This window comes from Sorex araneus, chromosome X (assembly GCF_027595985.1).
Source record: "Sorex araneus isolate mSorAra2 chromosome X, mSorAra2.pri, whole genome shotgun sequence".
Taxonomy (NCBI): Eukaryota; Metazoa; Chordata; class Mammalia; order Eulipotyphla; family Soricidae; genus Sorex; species Sorex araneus.
In genome coordinates this window covers 75259115-75278523 of record NC_073313.1, presented here as the reverse complement: position 1 = coordinate 75278523, position 19409 = coordinate 75259115, and the positions used below count along the sequence as shown (strand labels likewise).

Here is a 19409-nt window from a genome sequence, read left to right as displayed (position 1 = left end):
CCACCAATTCCTCCTTCATGCCTCTATACTTGATTTTCTTAAAGTTAGACTGTTTGCTACATCTATTCATACTCCAAATTAGAGTTAAAAAATCTGGTAACAATCTTTCACTTTCACTTCTTGACTTATTTCACTTGGTATAATCACCCCAAGATTCACTCACTCTGTTCATAAAGGCATGATTTCATCTTTTTAATTGCTGAATAGCATCCCATTGAACATATCATTCATCTGTTAACAAGCTTTTGGGGCAACCATACCTTTTAAACTATACATAGCCGTGCTACTTCTCCCCTCAAAATCCAATCATACACCAAATCTTGCTGTTTCTACCTCTATGGTATCTTATTTATCTATATGTTCTAGCTACTGCCACTGCAACAGCTTTAAGGCATATACCTTAGTAATGTCTCACTGAAATTACTTTCAATTTCATCCCAACAGATTTTTTTACTTCTCAATATCAATAGGCACAAATTTCTCTTCTCATTGTTACTTCCTTCTTAGATCATACATTGTCCACCACAATTTCCCTTTGCCAAGTGACAGTTAATAAAACTGCATACAGTATTTCAGTAGCAAGTTTCCCCCTCTCTTCTTTATGAAATATTATATTTCCATGAGTTTTTGGTCTCAGCAACACAAATTACAAATTCATTAAGACAAATTGCAGAGATTGGGTACTACACCTTAAATGCGAACATAACGAAAGTAGAGCATCCACTGATAATGTTGATCAATATGTTGAAATAACTGCAAAGCACAGCTAATACAGAGTAATAGAAAGAACTGGAACTTTTATCCTGGAGAAGATTCAGATTTCTTTCCTGGAGCAGGTATTTTTCTTATATTACTCCAGGATGGTCAATTGGGCATGTTTCTTTTTAATGAAAGCATGTAGTTTTTATCTTCAATAGAAAATATTTTATATTTTCTACTGAAAATATTTTATATTCCATAAAAGAAATGAATATAAAATACCTTTCATTTTTCTATTTATACAGATCATGGAAAATGTATAAATAAATAGCACATCATCGTAAAATGTTGACATCCTTGAAAGGGAGGAGCTTAAATGAACATTTACTAGTTTTCTAGAATAATGGTCCATTTGATTGTTAGGGCATACATTTTTTCACATCCATTCCCTACAGGCAACAGTGAGTGCCCAGCTTTGACACAGTTGGAATGCCTGAATTAACTAACTTCAACAACTCTTTCTCTCTGTCACTTAAATATTATTTTTAAAATATTTTAATTGTGTCATTGCAGATTTAAGAAAATTCACCTTTTTTCACCAGGGCACCACAATGATAACCACAACTCAGTGGCCTTCCTTTTGCTTTACTAGTAAGCATTTCCTGTTGCATGTTCCCCATATCACCTGGGATGTGCCTCTTAAATGTATGCCAAGCAGGTTCCAGTTCTTTCCATGCCTGCATAGCAGCTTCAGAAAGCAGTCATTTCCTTAAAAACCTACCTTTGCATCTGGTTCTGTTGAGGCAGCCTGTTGATCTAAATATGCTTAATTAAAACCCCTCACTGTTAAATTATTTTACCTTCATGCATAATTCTGAAAAACAAATCATCTTGCCTATCATTTAGAATAGCAACGTATTCGTAAAGTGACAGATTTCATTAAGTCTGCGATAAATTCAAATCTTTCATTTGTTCAAAGAATAAAACCTGGCCATTTATTAAACAAGAATTTAAAATGACATGGTACGAATGCTGCTGACGACCAGGTTTTAAGAATCATGCTCTTTTTAATTTTAATATGAAACAGACTACTCAGTTTATCCAATCAATGGGTTCTTGGCAGTCTTACTGTCCTCCCATTTTGGCCTCTGGAAAAATAGGGTTATGACCTGGTGAAACTGCCAAAAATCTTTCTACAAATTTGAGTCTGAAATTCAGGAAACAGTGTGAACAAGAGTGGTGACTGCTGCAGTTTGAGAAACCAATTTCCCTAAACATGATATGGAGATCCTTCACGGCCCTCTAGCAGGAAGATTGGCAAGTCATTCCCTCTTTTTAGAGACATCCTATCCGTCTCTTAAAATACAAGAAGTTCAAAACAAAGATTAGAAACTATTCTTATAGTAAGTGGTCTCCAGCCATCACTCAAGGGATCTACTGATATGAATGACATCCTAACACTTGTACCATATCTTATCGGCCTATATTCACATGTCAAAAAAAGCCTGTCAGATTTATTTGGCTCCATCCTCTGAACCGAGTTGTCTACACTAGTTACACATGTCTTGAAAGAAGCCCCACATTTTAACTCTGCACAGGACAAATTTGTCAGAAAAAGCCAACAGGAATGCACATATAAGGAGAGATTAGTTATTCTTGATGGAGATACAGCATTTGAAGGAGAGGCATACAGCAAGCAAGAGTTAATCAAACTGAGGATAAAAAAAAACAGAACATTTCTAGAACCGTACTTTATGTGCTTGAGTGAATCTGAGAAACAGGTCTCATTAGTTTCTTTAAGAATAAACTCAAATATTTTGTTTGTAGAAATAGTTAGAGTTATAGAAATGTTCTTTTATTTTTTCAGCTACAAAGTGAGACGGGAAGACAAATCATCATAATAAATGCTATGCTAAAATAATAACCTAAATGTCACTGTATGCAAGAGGTTTAGAGGGTCTTAGATTTCATAGACAAAATGCTCTCTTCACATGATTAATTAGTAATAGATAAAAATTTCACAGGAACTTCAATTTGCTCTTTCAAATGAGGTATTGCCATCAAGAACCCTTCCTCACCTCACAGGAATCTTCACTGTTAACACATATGAACTATATTTTAAATCAGATGAAGAGTAAGTGGTTGATATATGAACACAAGGAAAGGCTTACCGAGGTGTACAGGTATCCCTCACTGTTCATTGCCAAATACAGCTTGGTTTGAACTCCTTGAATGGCCACCACTCGGAGACCCACAGGGATGAGGTTAAACAGAGCTGAAATTTAAAATGACATGTGTCAACAGTGTTGTAATCGTGAATTCTATAGTTACCCAATCTTTCACGCAGGACCAGGGGTCCTTCAACCTATCTATAAGCTAGGTGAAGAACAGAAAGAAATACTGTAATATGCAAACAAAGCGAGAGAGACTTGTCTACCTTTTGTATCAATCATGTAACTGGGTCTCTAACTACATATTTTCAAGCACCCAGGAGAAAATGGAAGACAATTCCATGGCTTATACAGCGCTGCCGCCAGTGAATACTGATGCCACTGGAGAGCTCCAGTATCAGGAAGCAGTCAAAAACCTCAAGTTTTAAACTGATCTTTTAGATAACTGCTGAAATCACAGACACAGGAGATTTTAGGATGGGCATCACTGTATTATTGTTGTCCCATTGCTCATCGATTTCCTCGAGTGGGCACCAGTAAGGTCTCCAAGTGAGACTTGTTGTTACTGTTTTTGGCATATCAAATTCGCCCCAGGTAGCTTGCCAGGCTCTGCCCCAGGAGGTGCATGGTGCTTAGAAAATTCGCTAGTTCAGTTCTAACCTAACTATACTAGTTTCAATGCTTCAACCTCAATGGAAATCTCAGCTTTACTGAGGAGAGTCTCTTCTCCAATCTTAAATTCCTTAATTTTTAAAAAAGAGCCATGTATTTCTTAGAGAACCGACATTTTCCAATACAGGGTTGAGAAGGTCCTAGCACTGTTTTCTGGGGCAAAGATAATAGGAATACAAGAATGAATTTCAGAGGGTTGTTTGTTTATTGTTTTTTCCCCTGGTTATTGCTTGTAAAGACTTTTTTGTTTTGATGTTTCAAAATACTTGCAAGTGAGCAACTGGCTACTGCCGGGGAGGCCTTCATTTCTCTATTTGAAGGTTTGACTTCATAAAACTTACACCCAGGCTCTCCTCCCAATGCACACCACTCACTGGAGAAAAACCAGTGGGTGTCCTCCCCCAGCCAGCTGTCTACTCCCTCCCACACCTCGAACAAAAATAAAGCAGTACATTTTTACAATGTAACGCTTGCCACACACATCTTTTGAAAATAGCCTGTGTACCTTGCTCTCAAGAGTCATGGCCCCATGTTGATGGTTTTTTGACTCGGTGTATAAGTTTATACAGGATTACAAATGGCCAGCTCTCATTTCTGTGAACAAGCACGTAGAGAAATCACCCCATAGGTAAGAATAATTTTCCCAGGGTTTTTTTCCCAGGGATTTTTTTCTCTTTGTGCATATATACTATACTGCGGTAGTTGGATGGGGTGGGGGGATTATGGATGAGGAATATTAATGGAGAACGAAATATTTCATTGTGATCCTACAAAGTATCTTTCCCTTAAAGTCATGGTGCTACCAAAGAGGAGCTAGGACATATTGTACAGTTCAAAATACAAGTGTTCCTGCCACATGCCACTGATGCCATTTCATTCAATACTCATCATATTAAAAGCTGTGGCCTTCTGTTATGTGAGGTAAAGGAAAGTAATTGCACAGATTGCAAGCTAGGATCTCATGCTATATTTGACAGTGCAATCACAGGAAAAAGTCTATCTTTGAACACGATACTTTTATATATTTATATATAAATACGTTTATATATATATTATCTACTTCTGTTGGTGATTTGGTTAAAGCAGGTGCTCAACAAATATTTGTGCATTGATAGAAGCATCGTTTTGTAATAAAATAGCTGATAATTCCATTATATAAAAGCTCAGTGAAAAATTGTAAGACCAAAAACAAATTCTAAGATCTACAAAACCAAAAGAAACCCATATGGGTTTGGTTGAAAACCATACCATAGACGACGAGAACATCAGTATATGTCTGAATCCTAGGTTAGTCAGAGTAACTGATGACAGTGATAAGTAAATTCAGAATTGCTTCTGGAATTTCACTTTTCTAATATCCTGTAGTTCCATAGTTCTCTTTTAATGCAGTTCTCTCTTAATGCAGCTTATCTTGAGCATTGATAAAGAGAAAAAATGTTTGATTTTTTTTCACTGCACGTCACAATCACTTTCAAATACCAGGAATTTGAAACCTGCAATTGCAGGTTTTAATAAGCAATACACTGTTCATATTCTGAACCTAAGACCTAAGAGGAAAAGAAGCCAATCAACACTAATCCATGCCCAAAATGGTCTATTCATGAATAATGGTATTACCAATCTAGTAAAGCATTCTTTTTTCACTATTAGCATAAATTTTCATGAGATCTGACTCAAAACAACATCCCCTTAAAAACATTGCAAGAGAACAGGCTAAATGAATAGTGGCTGGTTAGACTGGTTCAATCTCTTCTTTAATAATTCAAGATAAATCATAAATTGTGTTCATTTCAAGACTAAAGGGGCATTCTTTCTAGATAACAATGAAAAGAAATTATATCAGGGAGAAGCTTGAATAGAATCAGTATTTTACTACCTACTTTCTCTAAATCTGGAATACTTCTTCACTGACTGAAGATATTATTCTGATTGGAATAAAGCATTATAAATCTGAGAAAAAACTGAGTTTTTGTACATGTAAAACACAACCAAATTCTGAAACCTTATCTTCCACCCAAACTTTTGAAAATAACTTTAATAGAGAAAGGTGCCCTCATTTCTTTTACTTTTCTATTGTGTCCTTCTAAGACAATTCACCACCTCTACCTCACAAGGATGCTTTTCTGAAAAGTATGCACAGATCTGGTAGTTGGTGTTTGTTGACAATAAATCAAAGGTGTGTCTCTTTTATCAGCTGGGCTAAGGCCAATTTATCAAAAGGAGAATTGAGTAAAAGTATTTGTCAATGTAGATTCGGAATCACCTGATATTTTAAAGCTGGTACCAGTACAGGAGGTTTGAAAGGAAAAGGTGCCTATTTTTAAATATCCCTTACCATACCAAGGAGGATATAATAGAATTGCTGCCAGGGAATGTCTAATATCCCTTCTTTTCAGGTAGAAATACATAATTTACAATGGCTGGTTCACTCATGATGAGATCTTATTGGACTGACATTTACCATTGTAATAAATCTCCATAAGGTCAGCTAAATGCATAATATCAGGCATTATGCTTTTAGAAATAGATATACCTGGGAAAATGTGAACTGGTTTGTTTAATCATAATTTTGATTCCCATGTCAGAATTAAATCAACAAAATTAACACAACTGAAGAAAATAAAAAAGGTATAATGAAAATACCAAAACTTAATTTAAAAAACAAAAATGTAAGCAATACCAGCAAGAGCAAGGAAATACTGAATCAATATAAGAGTGACAGTTGAAAACAACAAATTGTATTTTTGTTCAATTTTTTAAAAATCAATAATGAGTACCAAGAAAAGTTCTTGGCTTTAGGGGGAAAATTTGCATGGCCAGAATTCCATTTTACTGATGTTAATGATTTATATTGTTTCATGATGTCTTATGTGAAGAGAAACTAACACCTTAAACTGTGATTATACTTGGCATTCAGCATACAGTAAAACCCCACTGACTTCGTTTGAAATATTTTTTATTTGTATGTTTAGTGTCTGATAATACTTACCATTGGTTTACTTACCTCTCTCATTGTTTCACCTGTCTAAGCACAGCCTGTGGTTAGCATACTATGTTGTTTTAAGGTCTAACAATATTATTGGTACATAGTAATGCCAAATGTATTAGCGCTATAAAATAACCAAAGGCATAATCTATGTATAAGAAGGAAGTGGAGAGTAAAAGCTAACATATGATTTAAAGCTCCAGGGTAAAGAATGGAAACTTGATTTATTTACATCTGTATGAATACATGTGTCTGTGTGTGAGTATGTATATATTCTAAAATGATTATTATATAGTATGACCTTGATAATTTGTGTTCGCTTTTACGGACTTGGGGGTCACACTAGATAGTACTCGGGATATTCTTGGCTTAGTGGGCTGGAGCGATAGCACAGTGGTAGGGCACTGTCTTTCATGAGGCCGACCCGTGTTCGATTCCTCCGCCTCTCTCAGAGAGCCCAGCAAGCTACCGAGAGTATCGCTCCCTCACAGCAGAGTCTGGCAAGCTACCCGTGGCATATTCGATATGCCAAAAACAGTTACAATAAGTCTCACTATGAGAGACATTACTGGTGCCCGCTGGAACAAATCAATGAACAACAGGATTACAGTGACAGTGACAGTGATCAGTAATGATTCCTGGTGATGCTCAGGGTACCAAATGTGGTGGCAAGGATCAAACCAGGGTTGGACAAAGTGTCCACATGCACGTCAATTGCCTTATTTCCTGAACTATGCCTCTGGGCTCCATCTCAAGCTTAATTTTATTTATATGGCATTGCAAATGAGTCCTCTATTTTTAAAAATTATTTCCATTTCAGAAAATATGTGAGTGACAGACCCAAATATTTTTTTCTAGTTTTGATTTGGAGAAGAAGTTAAAAATAGATGAAGGAAAATTTTTATTGGGTCTTCATAATCAGGAACTTACCTTCAAGAATACCCAACGGATTCATTTCACTGAGGCAATGTTGGGAAACATAGCGAGCAGTGTACATTGTCTGATGCCTTCCTCTAACACCAATTTATAGACACCATTTATGGGAATTTTTTATTGCTGATCATCATGTACCAATGTCTGTTATATGATTACAGTAAACTCTCTGGTTACACTTGACTAATGTTTTCAAATACACATAAAAGAACACCCAGGATGTTCTGTAGAATGTTAATATCACAACAGCAATAGCACTATGTAAAAGAGTGACGCACCATTTGATATGGCTATTCATCCTAGGAACCAAAAGAGCTTTCTTCAAGGGGAACTATAGGTGACTTTTTCTTGAGGTCAACCCAAGAAGCATTCTCTAAGGGAATTAAGTGTTTCACACTTAACAGGGGGACTCTTGTCTACGGCTTTGCTGTCTCTAGCCAAGCATCTCTTTAAAAGCCTAAGAAGACTTATTAGCATTCAGAATTGCTTGTCTTGGCTGCTTTCTTAGGTAACAATGATTATATTTCTGGGAAATTGTTAAATTCTGAGGTAAATAAGATCAAAATCAGAAAAAAAATAATGAATGGATTTGTAGGTGTTTTTAGTCTCATGAAGCAGAGACTAAAAACAGAACTGCAGAAATTTGTATATTACAAAATAATAATTATCAGTGAGGAGAGGGCTTCACTATATGTGAGTTTGTATTTATTTGGGGCAGAGGGTACACCCAGCGATATTTCAGGGCTTATCCCTGGCTTGGGGCTCAGGGATCACATCTGATGGGGCTTGGGGAACCATATGTGGTGTTGGGGATCAAACCCATGTGGTCCCCGTGAAAGCCAAGGACCCCACCACTGTACTATTACTATTACTCCAAATAAAACATAGATAAGAAGAGGTTATGCAGTATCTTAGAATCACCTAATTTCAATCATCAGCAGTAAAATTGATTTAATTTTGATTTGCCATTTTAGGTTCACCATTAAGGTCTCCAATTTAGTCTTTACTTAAACTATGGTTAAAAATAAAGCACCAAGAAGAAATCTCATTACCCACCTGTTGGAGGTTCTTCCCATGTTCAGATCCCAATTAGTCTCAGAGTTACCGGGTTGTGTGTGGAGGTGGGGGTGCAGAGTGAAAGGCTGGAAAGGTGAATTCTTGTGACATGAAACCACTCCTCACTCTTGGGCTGAGGTGGGCTCTTAAGAGTAGAGATAATGTGCTATTTCAGGATTAGTGTGTGGGACAGTCAATTCCCTAGAGGAGGCAGGCTTAATGCAATCATCGAGTGATCATAAATCTAACGAGTTTACTATGGAATGACATTTGGATTGTGCCTCGGACGGTGTCAACATCATTGATTAGTTCAGTATTTGCCATGTTGTCATGTTCAGCTTCCTCCCGGACTAAGCAGGATTGTATATTGTGATTACATTTTAAATTCATTTGCAGGATTTAGCGAGGATTGTTTATAAAAGGAAAGAAAACAGAAAAAAACAATACCACAGTGTCAACTACAAGCCAGAAGAGACTATTTATTTTGCAGTCACTTACTGTAAGTGCTGTCCTCATCTTTTGTTCCATCAATGGTTCCGTCTGCCTGCAGCTGCAAGTGGTAGCCTTGTCGGCTGTATAGTTTGGTAACTATACCTTTAAGCTGAGGTTCTGCAACGAGAAGATAATTTGGATCACTTGAGAAGTTTTGACATGGAGTTGCAGAAACTAGGGAATTCAAAATTCTAATTTCATTTGCAAATTTTAGTGTAAAATGTCAAACTCTACATTCTGGAAGAGAGAAAACAAAATTCCGAGTTGCCGAAGCAATCTCCAAACGGGAAAAAAAAATCCACTTGATTTCTACCTAGGAACATTGGCAAAGCCCTAAAGCCTCTCACAGAAATCAACAGTTTTTGGTAGTGTGGTTTGGCATACAGTGTGGTACTATCTCTCAATGAACATTCAGAATGGGTTGGCAAATGGCATATTCTGCCTTTTAACAGTGTGCCACTTTTCATGTGCAAGGAAATGGATAGATTCAAAGTCCATTTCAGTGTTCTGGACCCGGGATTATGAAACTCACTGTCAGAAATTCCCTTCCGAATTACCTCAATTTGATTAAATAGCCCAGCCCCAACGTCCTATGAAGCTTGAAAATGCATAATCTGGATTAAAGGATTTATATTTAGAAATGTGGGAAGTGATTGAAAAAGGGGAGGGAGGAGAATAAAACAACCATTACCAGACACTCATCAATTATCTTTCAGATATAAATGGGTGAAAGAGCCCGAGTCTTTTGTTAGTGGGGAGGAAAGAAAATTATCCTATTTATTTTCAAGTTTAATCACATAAATATATTATGCAAAATGTGTATTCAAAAATGAAAATCATTTTCAATTATGAATCACCACGGATTAATAAACTGTTCAATTATCAATAGCAGCCGTGTTATCCAAATTTTGCTTTCATTGAATAAAGACACCTGCACTGAAATAGTATTTATGTGATTACGCGGGCTACATAATCATGCTCTGCTAACCCCCCTTTGAAAGCCAGCCTGATTTACAGCTAATGCCTCGAAAACTTGGTGCAAAGCGAAAATGAATGTCTGCGTTCCATTCCAGAGAGGGTAGAACCCATCCAGAGAGAAATAACAGAAGGGTAAACAAGTCTGAAATTCAGCAACATTTACTTAGTTCAAGGTAAGCAAGGAGCACAAAGGATGAATTTGGTTTGGAGCAGCTAAAAACCAGCTGCCTGTTTGCCTGAAGGTCTCGCTTGACGCAACCTGACACCCAGCGCAGAGAGAATTTCCCCAGGCGTCGGAATATCCCGCTACTCCGATCAGGAGCAAAAGAACCTACGATCTGGCCAGGACTTTGCATTCTCTCGACTATTTCATGTTAGTTGCAGGGCATTACAATTTGACTAGTCAGAATGCATCACTAAGCTCCTCGCCACACGGTGCTTCGGCTCCACTTGGCCCCTCCAGCAATTATTTCGAAGCTGCACCCCAAGTCCGTCCCGGAAAGCTTTCCAAAAGTGATCAGAGATACCGAATGCCTAGAGAGCGGATGCCCACTTTCCCCTTGGGGACGCCAGCTGCCAGGGCAGGGTAGCAAACGCGAGGATCCAGGCTACTAAGGAATTCCCCGCGTTTTCCGGGAGGTGAGGGGTCGGGAGGTGTGGGGGGTGTCAGTGGCGTCGGTCCAGCTCCACGCACACAATTTCTTCACGGCACACGCGATGACCATGCCCGGGTCATGCCTGCCCGGAACGCACACGCACATGTGGCCCGTCTGATGCGGAGTTCGCACCCCCGGGACGGGGGACGTGGGTCCCCGGGCTCTGCGCCTGTCCCACGGTGGTTGTACTGCAGCAAGCCGGCTCGTGTTAGAAGGAAGCCACCGTTCCCCACGCACGCACCCCGGCGAGGTGGCCGCGGCCGAGCCCCGGGTGGCCGGCGGCAAACTCCCCTCCGCTCCCCTGCACGTCCCGCAGCCCCCCTCAAAGCCCGGCAAAGTGGGGAGAGGGGCGAGGCCGCCCACCGCACTCCACACGCCTCCCCCCCAATCCCCACGGCCGCCGCCCCTTCCAACCTGGTCTCCTCCGGCGCCTCTTCTTGGAGCCGAAGAGTTTGACCCGGGAAAAGACGTTTAACTTGTTTTTGTCGCAGCTGGTCTTCCCCTTGCTCGGGCTGCTGACACACTTGCAGGCGTTGGATTTCTCGCGCTCGCGGGCTTGGCGCTTCTGACGGATGAGCGAGCTGGCGATCGCCGCCGCCATGGCCACGACGCCCACCAGCACCACCACTTCTCCGGCCGCCCCGCGCGGGCCGCGGCTCCTCCTCCTGTTCGGCCGCCGCCGCTCGCCGGCGTCTCCGGGGGCGGCCGCGCGCTAAGGGCTCGGCGGCGGAGGGGGGTCGGCGGGCGGGCGCCCCGCGATCGAGGGGCTCGGGCGGCCGCGCGGACGATCGGGGGGCCCCGCGGGCCGGGGGGTCCGAGCCGACGCCGGCGGTGCCGGGGCCCGGAGGCGGCGAGCGGGCGAGATGCGGCGACGGCAGAACTGCGCGGCTGCGTGCGCTCGGCCCCGGCGCCCGGAGGACACTGTGCGCGTCCGGGCGGCGCGGGTCGGACTTCGGCGGGGCCCCCGCCCCGGAGACGCGCGGAGGGGGGCGGGAGGCGCGTGGGGGGGGCGCGGGCGCCGGCGGGCGGGAGGCCGGGCGCGCGGGCGGGCGCGAGGAGGAGGGGAGGCGGCCGCGCGCGGTGTTGGAGGGGGGGAGTCCGCCCTCGCCCCCGGGGTCCCCCCGAGGCCCCCCCTACTAGTCCCGGTAACTTCTCGGCCCGGCGATGGGGAAAAGTTGGCCCCGGCCGGCCTTCCGACGGGGCTCGAACAGGTAACGGCCTGGCATCATCGCGGCGGCGGCGGCAGCGGCGGCTCCCGGCGAGGCACCTTCTCGGCAGCCGAATGCTGTCGCCGCCGGCACCCTCCGGAAGAGCGCGACGGCCTCCCCGGGGCCCCCCTCCCGCGCCGCCGCGGCCCCTCCCTCCCGGAGCCCGGCCCGCTGGCGCCCGGCCGCCCCCCGCCCCCGCTGCACCCCCACCTCCCCCAGTCTCGGGCTGGCCCGCTCAGGCTGAACACCTGTAGGGGCCCCGGCACGTCCCAGCCCCGTCCCCTCCCCGCCCGCCCCCCCAGATCGCGCCCCCTCCCGTTGCCGACAGGAGCTCGGGGAGGAAAGTGACGGGGGAGGCTCCAGGAGGAGGAAGAAGCCTTGGAGGAGACGGGGGAGTGGCGGCTGGGGTGTTTCCCTGGTGTTAAGACTGAGCGGGTCCGAGGAGGCCGGGGTTGGAGACCTTGAGAAGTTGGCCAGCCCCTGTCCCGGGCTGAGACTCACCGCGACCCCCAGCCGGGCACCCCCCGCCTCCCCCCCCCCGTTGGGGTAATGGCACTGAGGTACACTTGTAGCCTGGCTGGAAGGCGGCCAGGGCTCCCCAGATGGCTTCAGCCCCCGCGCCTGAGCCGCCACTGCAGAGCTGCGCCCGCACACCACGCTGCCACCCAGCGGTTTTTGCTGACTTTTCATTTCAGGCCAAAGTGTGCCGTCTGAACCCCGTTTTCCCTTTGCGCCCCCTCATTCCGTGCCGGCTCCCAGCCGAAAGCTGGCGTCGTGTACCATACATAGTCAGTGCTCGGGAAACGCAGAGCAGAGTCTCTCTACTCTGGCCAGACTCCAGTCTCCTAATTTCTTTTTCTCCTCTCTTTTCCCTTTTCTGTTGTCTCTCTGCTCTCCAAGCTCAAGCCCTCCCTCCGACTCAGAAATCCGGTCTGACTTTGCAGCTGCCGTCTCTCCCTTCCCGTTTCTCCCCTCTTCAAGGACGGGAAAGAATGCTGTTTAAGTTCGAGAACCCTGCGGAACGGGGGCACACTGGTGTTGGGAGTTTATGCACTGGAACCATTGGTCACCGTATTGTAAATCGCAGCCCCTCAATCAATAAAAACTTTCTGTGCCTTTTGTTGTTGTTGTTAAAGAAGAATGCAAAAGAGAGGAGTAGAATGGGACAGGATTGCTTTGCTGTTTGACTTCATTTCTGAGGCCAAAAAGGAAGCCCTTAATAGTAAGACCTCCTGGGGCTGCTACTATATTCTGTTTCCCGGACCTCTTCCCTCTTCCTTCAAGACCTTTATTAAGCTGCTGTAGGTGGAAAAGCAGATGCTCAGCCTCCAGCCCTTCTTTTCTGGCCTGAACTTCCAACTAGGAAACTCATTCAGACCTCATAGTCTACTGGACCTGCGTGACCCTTCTGCCCATTTCATTTCACTCCCCCCCCCCCGCCCCCGGGGAGCTGCTGTCTGCTTTCTTCTCCACTGTTTACAAGTGTCTCTTGTTCAAGCATGTCCCACACACTTGTCTTTGCACTTGTGTCTGCAAAGGCAGGATGCAGGAAAGGATGCAGGGACTGAGGCAGATCTTTATAGGACATTGATGCCAAATGGTCTAGTTCCATGTACTCTTCCTTATACATAAAAGTCTTACAGGTAGAAAAGAGGTTTGGCAGCACAAGTGAATGACTTAGGCAGTTCTTTAACCTTTAATTTCTAGGAGGAGACCCTGCTCTGTACCCACTGAAGTTCAAATGCATTGAAATTTAGACTGGATCTCATTCCCCATTATATTCCTGTCTCCAAGTACGATGCCTGTTAACTGGACATAATGGACCACTGGCGGATTCATATGGATTCTAAAGAGTTGGAGGATATTTCTTAGCCCGGTGACTTTGCTTCATGTGCCAGGTCACTTGAAGAGAAATGCTCTCAGTACAGTCAGAAGCAGCTCCTGACCAGGGCCAGAAATTGGGGTATAGGATAGGCAGTTAAGAGGTTTCCAATCAGCCTGCCTGGTATTTTTTTTTAATTTTTGGGTCACACCCAGCGATGCACAGGGCTTATTCCTGGCTCATGCGCTCAGGAATTACTCCTGGTGGTGCTCGAGGGACCATATGGGATCCTGGGAATTGAACCTGGGTCAGCCGTGTGCAAGGCAAACACCCTACCCGCTATGCTATTGCTCCAGCCCCTACCCTGCCTGTTTTTACCTTCTGTTGAGTTCCAACCTTCAGGAGACTTATTTCCTTTGCACTTGCTTCTCTCTTTAGATCCTGAACCCCAATAGACATTGAAAAAGCAGAAAGAAGGAAAAAGTGCTGCTCCAGAAAAGGGATAGAATGTGGGGAGATCGAGGTGGAGTGGGGGGTGCTATGGAGATCATGTGGATGGCTTTCTTGCACTCTCTACTGATTTCCCTTTCTTTCATTTTTGCTTACATCTCCCCCCCTCACATTTGCCTTTCTTTCTCTTTACTGCCACTAGAAGAGCACTGAATTGTTTGTCTCATCACCATTCATCAGGTATTTACAGAAAACCTGCAGGATTATGTTTGTGGCCACCGGGAGGTTGGGTATTAGAGAGAAAACACTCTGGATACTTTAGGAACACACACAGGAGGAATATATAATCAGAAATCGGTTACTAATCCTCACTCATTACTCTCAGCTTTAAAAAATTAATTAAGAGGGGCCAGACAGATAGTATAGCAAGTAAGTATAATCCCGTTTGTGGCTGACCCTGGTTTGATCCCTGCCACCATATATGATCTTCTGAGCCCTGCCAGGAATGATGCCTAATCACAGAGCCAGGAGTAAGCCCTGAGTAGAGCCGGGGGTAGCCCCAAACACACGATTAAATATATTCATTAAGGGAATGAAACTCTGTGCTATGAACTCATGGAATCAATGCTGATAAATGTGTTTTCCTTTCTTGCCACGTGACTGTCAGCCCACAAAGTGTACTTCTACTTATGAATATTCCCCTTTTACTTTTCTATCTCCATGGACAAGGACACAGCATAGGATGCTAATGGCATGTGGCTGGTGAGACTGGAGATTAGGGTCTCTCCGTTCTGTCTGACTACAGATCACATGCATTCTTTTCTCTGCTGCACAAAGAGACTGCCTGTGATGTGATTGAGGGCATCCAGGAGAAAAGTGGAGGAAGGCCATGTGACTTTGGCTCCAAATAATATTGTGCAATCAGTTCATCCTTTCCTAACTCTCAGTGCTTCAAATTTGCAAAGAAGAGGGGTTGGGAAGATGGTAAAAATAGCTGGAGTTCATGTGTATGTGGAAGTCCTAGGTTTCATCCCCAGCACCACATGGTCCCTCAATTTCTGTGGACTGCCCCCTCCAACCCTCATCTTCTCAAAGCAGAGAAGTGCTTAAATATAATTTTCAAGTCCTCAAAGGAGAACAGTGCTCAAACTTAGTTCCCCTTAGGATGGAAGGCATAGGGAAAGAATTGCAGCCCACCCCAGGAAACCACTTCTCTGCTTTACTGCCACCCTAGGCCAGTAGTAGTATTGCACTTCAATGGGAGGAAGAAATTACCTTGCCAGTGATTTCCAAAATGCTCCTGATCTCCTGTCTTGCTCTATCACTTCTATTACACATTGCATCCTTGTTATGGAACTTCCTGGCTCCCCTCCAGATTGTTTTAATTGAAGAATAAAAGGGGCTTGGAGGAGGGGAAACAGGGCAACTACTGGAGATGTTTAGCCCCAGAAGTTCCTGGGAGTCAGCAGGTGAGGCTCAGGGGTCCTATGTAGTGCCAGGGAGTGAATGCATGGCCCTGTACATAATGAGCATGTACTCTAAAATTGGGAATATTTACTTGGCCCCAATATTCTTTTTTTTCTTTTTCTTTGTAGAGCCACACGCAGCAGTGCCCAGGGCCTATCCCTGACTCTGTATTCAGGCATCAATCCTGGCAGTGTTCAGGGGACCATATGTGATGCTGGGGATAAAAAATATGGGTCAGCTGTATGCAAGGCAAGTGCCCTAATCCACTGTATTTTTGCTCTGGCCCCTGGATTCTTAGAGTTTTAGCACTCTCTGCTTAATCCCAGAGCTCCCAACTCCTGTTTGTGGGGGGTATCCAGTCTACCAGACCTACTCTCCCTACTATTTTGCTGTTCACCATGTTTTCTCCTCTATCATGTTCATATAGGAAGTCATTCTTACTGCCTTTCTCCTCAGCTGAGAGAGTTCTAGACTGAATAACAGTACAAATACACTTTTCTCCTGTCTTGGTCAACAACTGGTTGTGTGTGCCTTGGGCATATAATTTCTCCCAATGGAGTTCCAGTTCCCCCCATCACCCCTTAAAGTAACCTTTGCAAACCTTTGTTGATGGAAATGTATATTGGTGTACTATTACGAAAACAAGTATAGACATTCCTTAAGACATTAAAAATGGAACTAGGACACGATCTGTCAATTTCAATGTTTTCATATATATCATCAGGAGACCTGGGTTGGCCGCATGCAAGGCAAACCCTACCTACTGTGCTATCACTCCAGTTCAAGTCTCACAATGTTACTGGTGCCTGCTTGAGCAAATCGATGAACAATGGGAAGACAGTGCTATAGTGCATCAGGAGACAGAATCACTACATCAAAGACATATCTGTGGCCCATGCCCTTTGAAGCATTATTCATAATGATTTGGAAATAATGTAAGTGTCCATCAACTCAAGAATGGATAAAGAAGATGTAGTTTATATATATATATTCAGTAGATTATCATTCAGGATAAGAAAGAAATCCTGCCATTTGTAACAACATGCATGAACCTAGAAGGTACCGCACTTAGTGAAAGAAGCCAGAAAACGAATATGATCTCATTCATGTATGGTATATAGAGCAAAAATAGACAAACTAAGTAAAATGTAAACTATCTTTGGATTCTAAGCCTTATTGGTGGTTACTAGCAGGACAGGGGGAATGGGGCATGTGTCAATTAAGACAAAAGGGACCACTGTATGGCAAAGGATAGAATCAGACCTTGTATGGTTAACTTAATGTAGTCATCTACAGGTGAAGTTCCTATGATTCACACCTGAAATCTATGTAATGTTATAGCAATATGGAGCTTCATTTTTTAAAACACTGCTTTGCAAAAAAAAAATCTTTTTGATATGATTCACAATTCTTTCCAATTGTATTCTTAGAGCCCTAGGGTACCTGGAGGTGATGTAACTTCCCTCATCAATGTTTCAACCGCTGTACTTGTGCTCGCTTCTATCTTATATCCTACGGCTTTTATGCATTTTTTATTATAAACTGTTATGACAATTTGTTAAAAACTAAACATTTGTAAAACTCTGGATAAGTTGCTCCTCAAAACTCTTTTTGATCATTGGGAGCTTACCTTTCATATATTTTGCATACACTGCTCTTCCCCCTAGATTTATCTTTCCCTCCTCATATTTCTCCTCTTTCCTTTTCCATTCTCATCCCCTCTCGAACATAGTCTCTAAATTGTACTCCCAAGGAAACTACAAAAGTCTCTCTGGTGCTATTCCTCATGGGTTCACTTGAGAACCAGGTTCTAGCAATCTTTTCAGAGAGAGTTATGTGGGTTATCAGAGCATAGAATGCTGAACATTCTATGCCAATCTCTTTTGGCAGGCCTCAGATGAGCCGTAAAGAAGCAAGGGGACCTGCTCTCAAGAGGCATCTCCAAGGAGAGAGACAGAAAGCCAAACAGATGTGACTGTGATGAGTAAAAATGAGAGAATTTAGACAGCCTAATCAGGAGCAGCCTCACTATCTTTGCAGCAGGAAGGAGTTGGCTGTCTTTCTGAGACTGCAAATGAGTGATTTCAAACACCCTTCCCTCATGAAGATAAACATAATCACAGCCACTTGCCAGTTGGCTCTTAATCTCTGCTGAAAGTCCATCAAAACATAGGAGTGAATGGTTTTTAGGCCAAGGACTTAGGTTCAACTCAAAGGGGGGGAAGGAGGCATGTTCAAGTGCATCAAGGTCAAGCAACACTGGGGTCGTGCAGTTCACCGAGTAAAGCAACAGATGACACAGACCAGAGACAGGGACACCTTATTCTATCTACCTGATTATGTCCAAAAGCCCCGAGAAATGGCTAGATAGAAATACTAATGACAAGATTAGAGAAAAGCCATTAGAAAAGTGTCTTACCCCTTAATTCCAAGCAGCAAACATAAAAAAAAATGCTGCAATTTAAAGAAATCTTGTCCGTGTCATACCAGAATTACAGAGATAGAAAGGGTGACTACTGTATTTGGTAACATAACTATTTGACACATTTATTAAGTGGCAAATAGTCCTTCCTAGCAAGATCGTTTGGAGAAATTATGTTTCAGCAACAAAGGTTTCCAGAACCAATTTTTTTTAAGAAATTGATTAGTTCTCTGGATTTGCATTCACAATAGAAAGCTAGGGAACCCAAGCCTGGCTTGCATTGCACTATGATGGTAAGTTGGTCTTCATTGTGTCTTCTCTTTGAGATTGATCCATAAATACTTAAGCAACAGGATTTATTGAAGCCACCTCTGGTTTATATATAAAATCAATTGGGAACACACTGATTAATTGTGATCCTTAAGAAGAAAAAACTCTCACACATAAAAGTTTCATTGTTCAGTCATAATTTATGAACATTAAAACCATAACAACACCCTGATTATATTAATCATATCAATGAATTCAGCTCTTTGCCATTTAATTAGCCATCGCAGCTTCAACATCAGGAGTTTGAAGCCCCTGATTACCTGCTTGGTCATTTAATCAAGAGAACTTGGAGTGGAGGTGGCTCTTGATCATAAGGTGAGTTCATAGGGAAATGAACATAAGCATCAATTTGCCAGACTAAGTTTTGTACAAGGAAAATATCCTTTTCAGTGAGGTTTGTTACATACCATAGTTGATTGCTGATTCTTTTCTAGGAGTGTTTATGCTCAGACAACTGGGTATGGGGCCAATTCCCCTCACAGTTCTCATGGGTAGTGTAGTAAAACTACACTACTACCTAAACATACATGACACAAAACCCACGTCATGGGGAAAGGCCCAACAGGAGTATTCATGAACAATAAGACATCCTGTATAGTACCTTTACTTTTGGAATCAAATTTAAATTGGATATGTGTGTGAAGGGAGTCACATGGTGGAATAAGGAAAAATTCACATGGAGAAAATTTTGTAGATACAATTAGCTTCTTTTGGAGTGGAGAGACTCCTAAATAGTGCCAAGAGGAACCCAGAGTCACTTCTGGCAATACTCAGCCAACCAGATCAGTAGATTGGTGCTAGGGCCTTAGGATGCAGTGTTCCTCAGATACGTGGGGGTGCTTGGGGGCTTCCAGGCCTTGGGAAGCACAGAGCAGCTGGGGAGACCCTTTGTACAATTTCCTGGTTCCAAAGTAATTTATTCCTAGTCAAATGGGCCATCTCAAGAGCTGATGGGGTATCTCGAGCCAACCACAACTAAAATACCAGCTTTTCTAAGTTAATTCCATTCTGTTTTAGTCTATAATATTTGAAAATCCTGAAGGAACAGTTGCTATTTTATAAACTGA

General features: G+C 43.0%; 1 protein-coding gene across 4 annotated transcripts in view; it reads right to left on the bottom strand.

The window, feature by feature from the left end:
• The window catches only part of FGF13 (fibroblast growth factor 13), a 584235-nt gene that overhangs the window by 68114 nt on the left and 496712 nt on the right, over window positions 1–19409 (bottom strand). For 3 of the 4 annotated variants that reach the window (XM_055122524.1, XM_055122523.1, XM_055122522.1), the window contains 2 exons: window positions 9016–9126; window positions 2871–2974 (listed from right to left, as the gene is read on the bottom strand). In XM_055122524.1, the coding sequence (XP_054978499.1) occupies window positions 2871–2974; window positions 9016–9126 (215 nt within the window). Of the gene's footprint in view, window positions 1–2870; window positions 2975–9015; window positions 9127–11057; window positions 11381–19409 lie in introns of those variants that run through there. The other variant, XM_004606538.2, reaches the window with a different exon arrangement.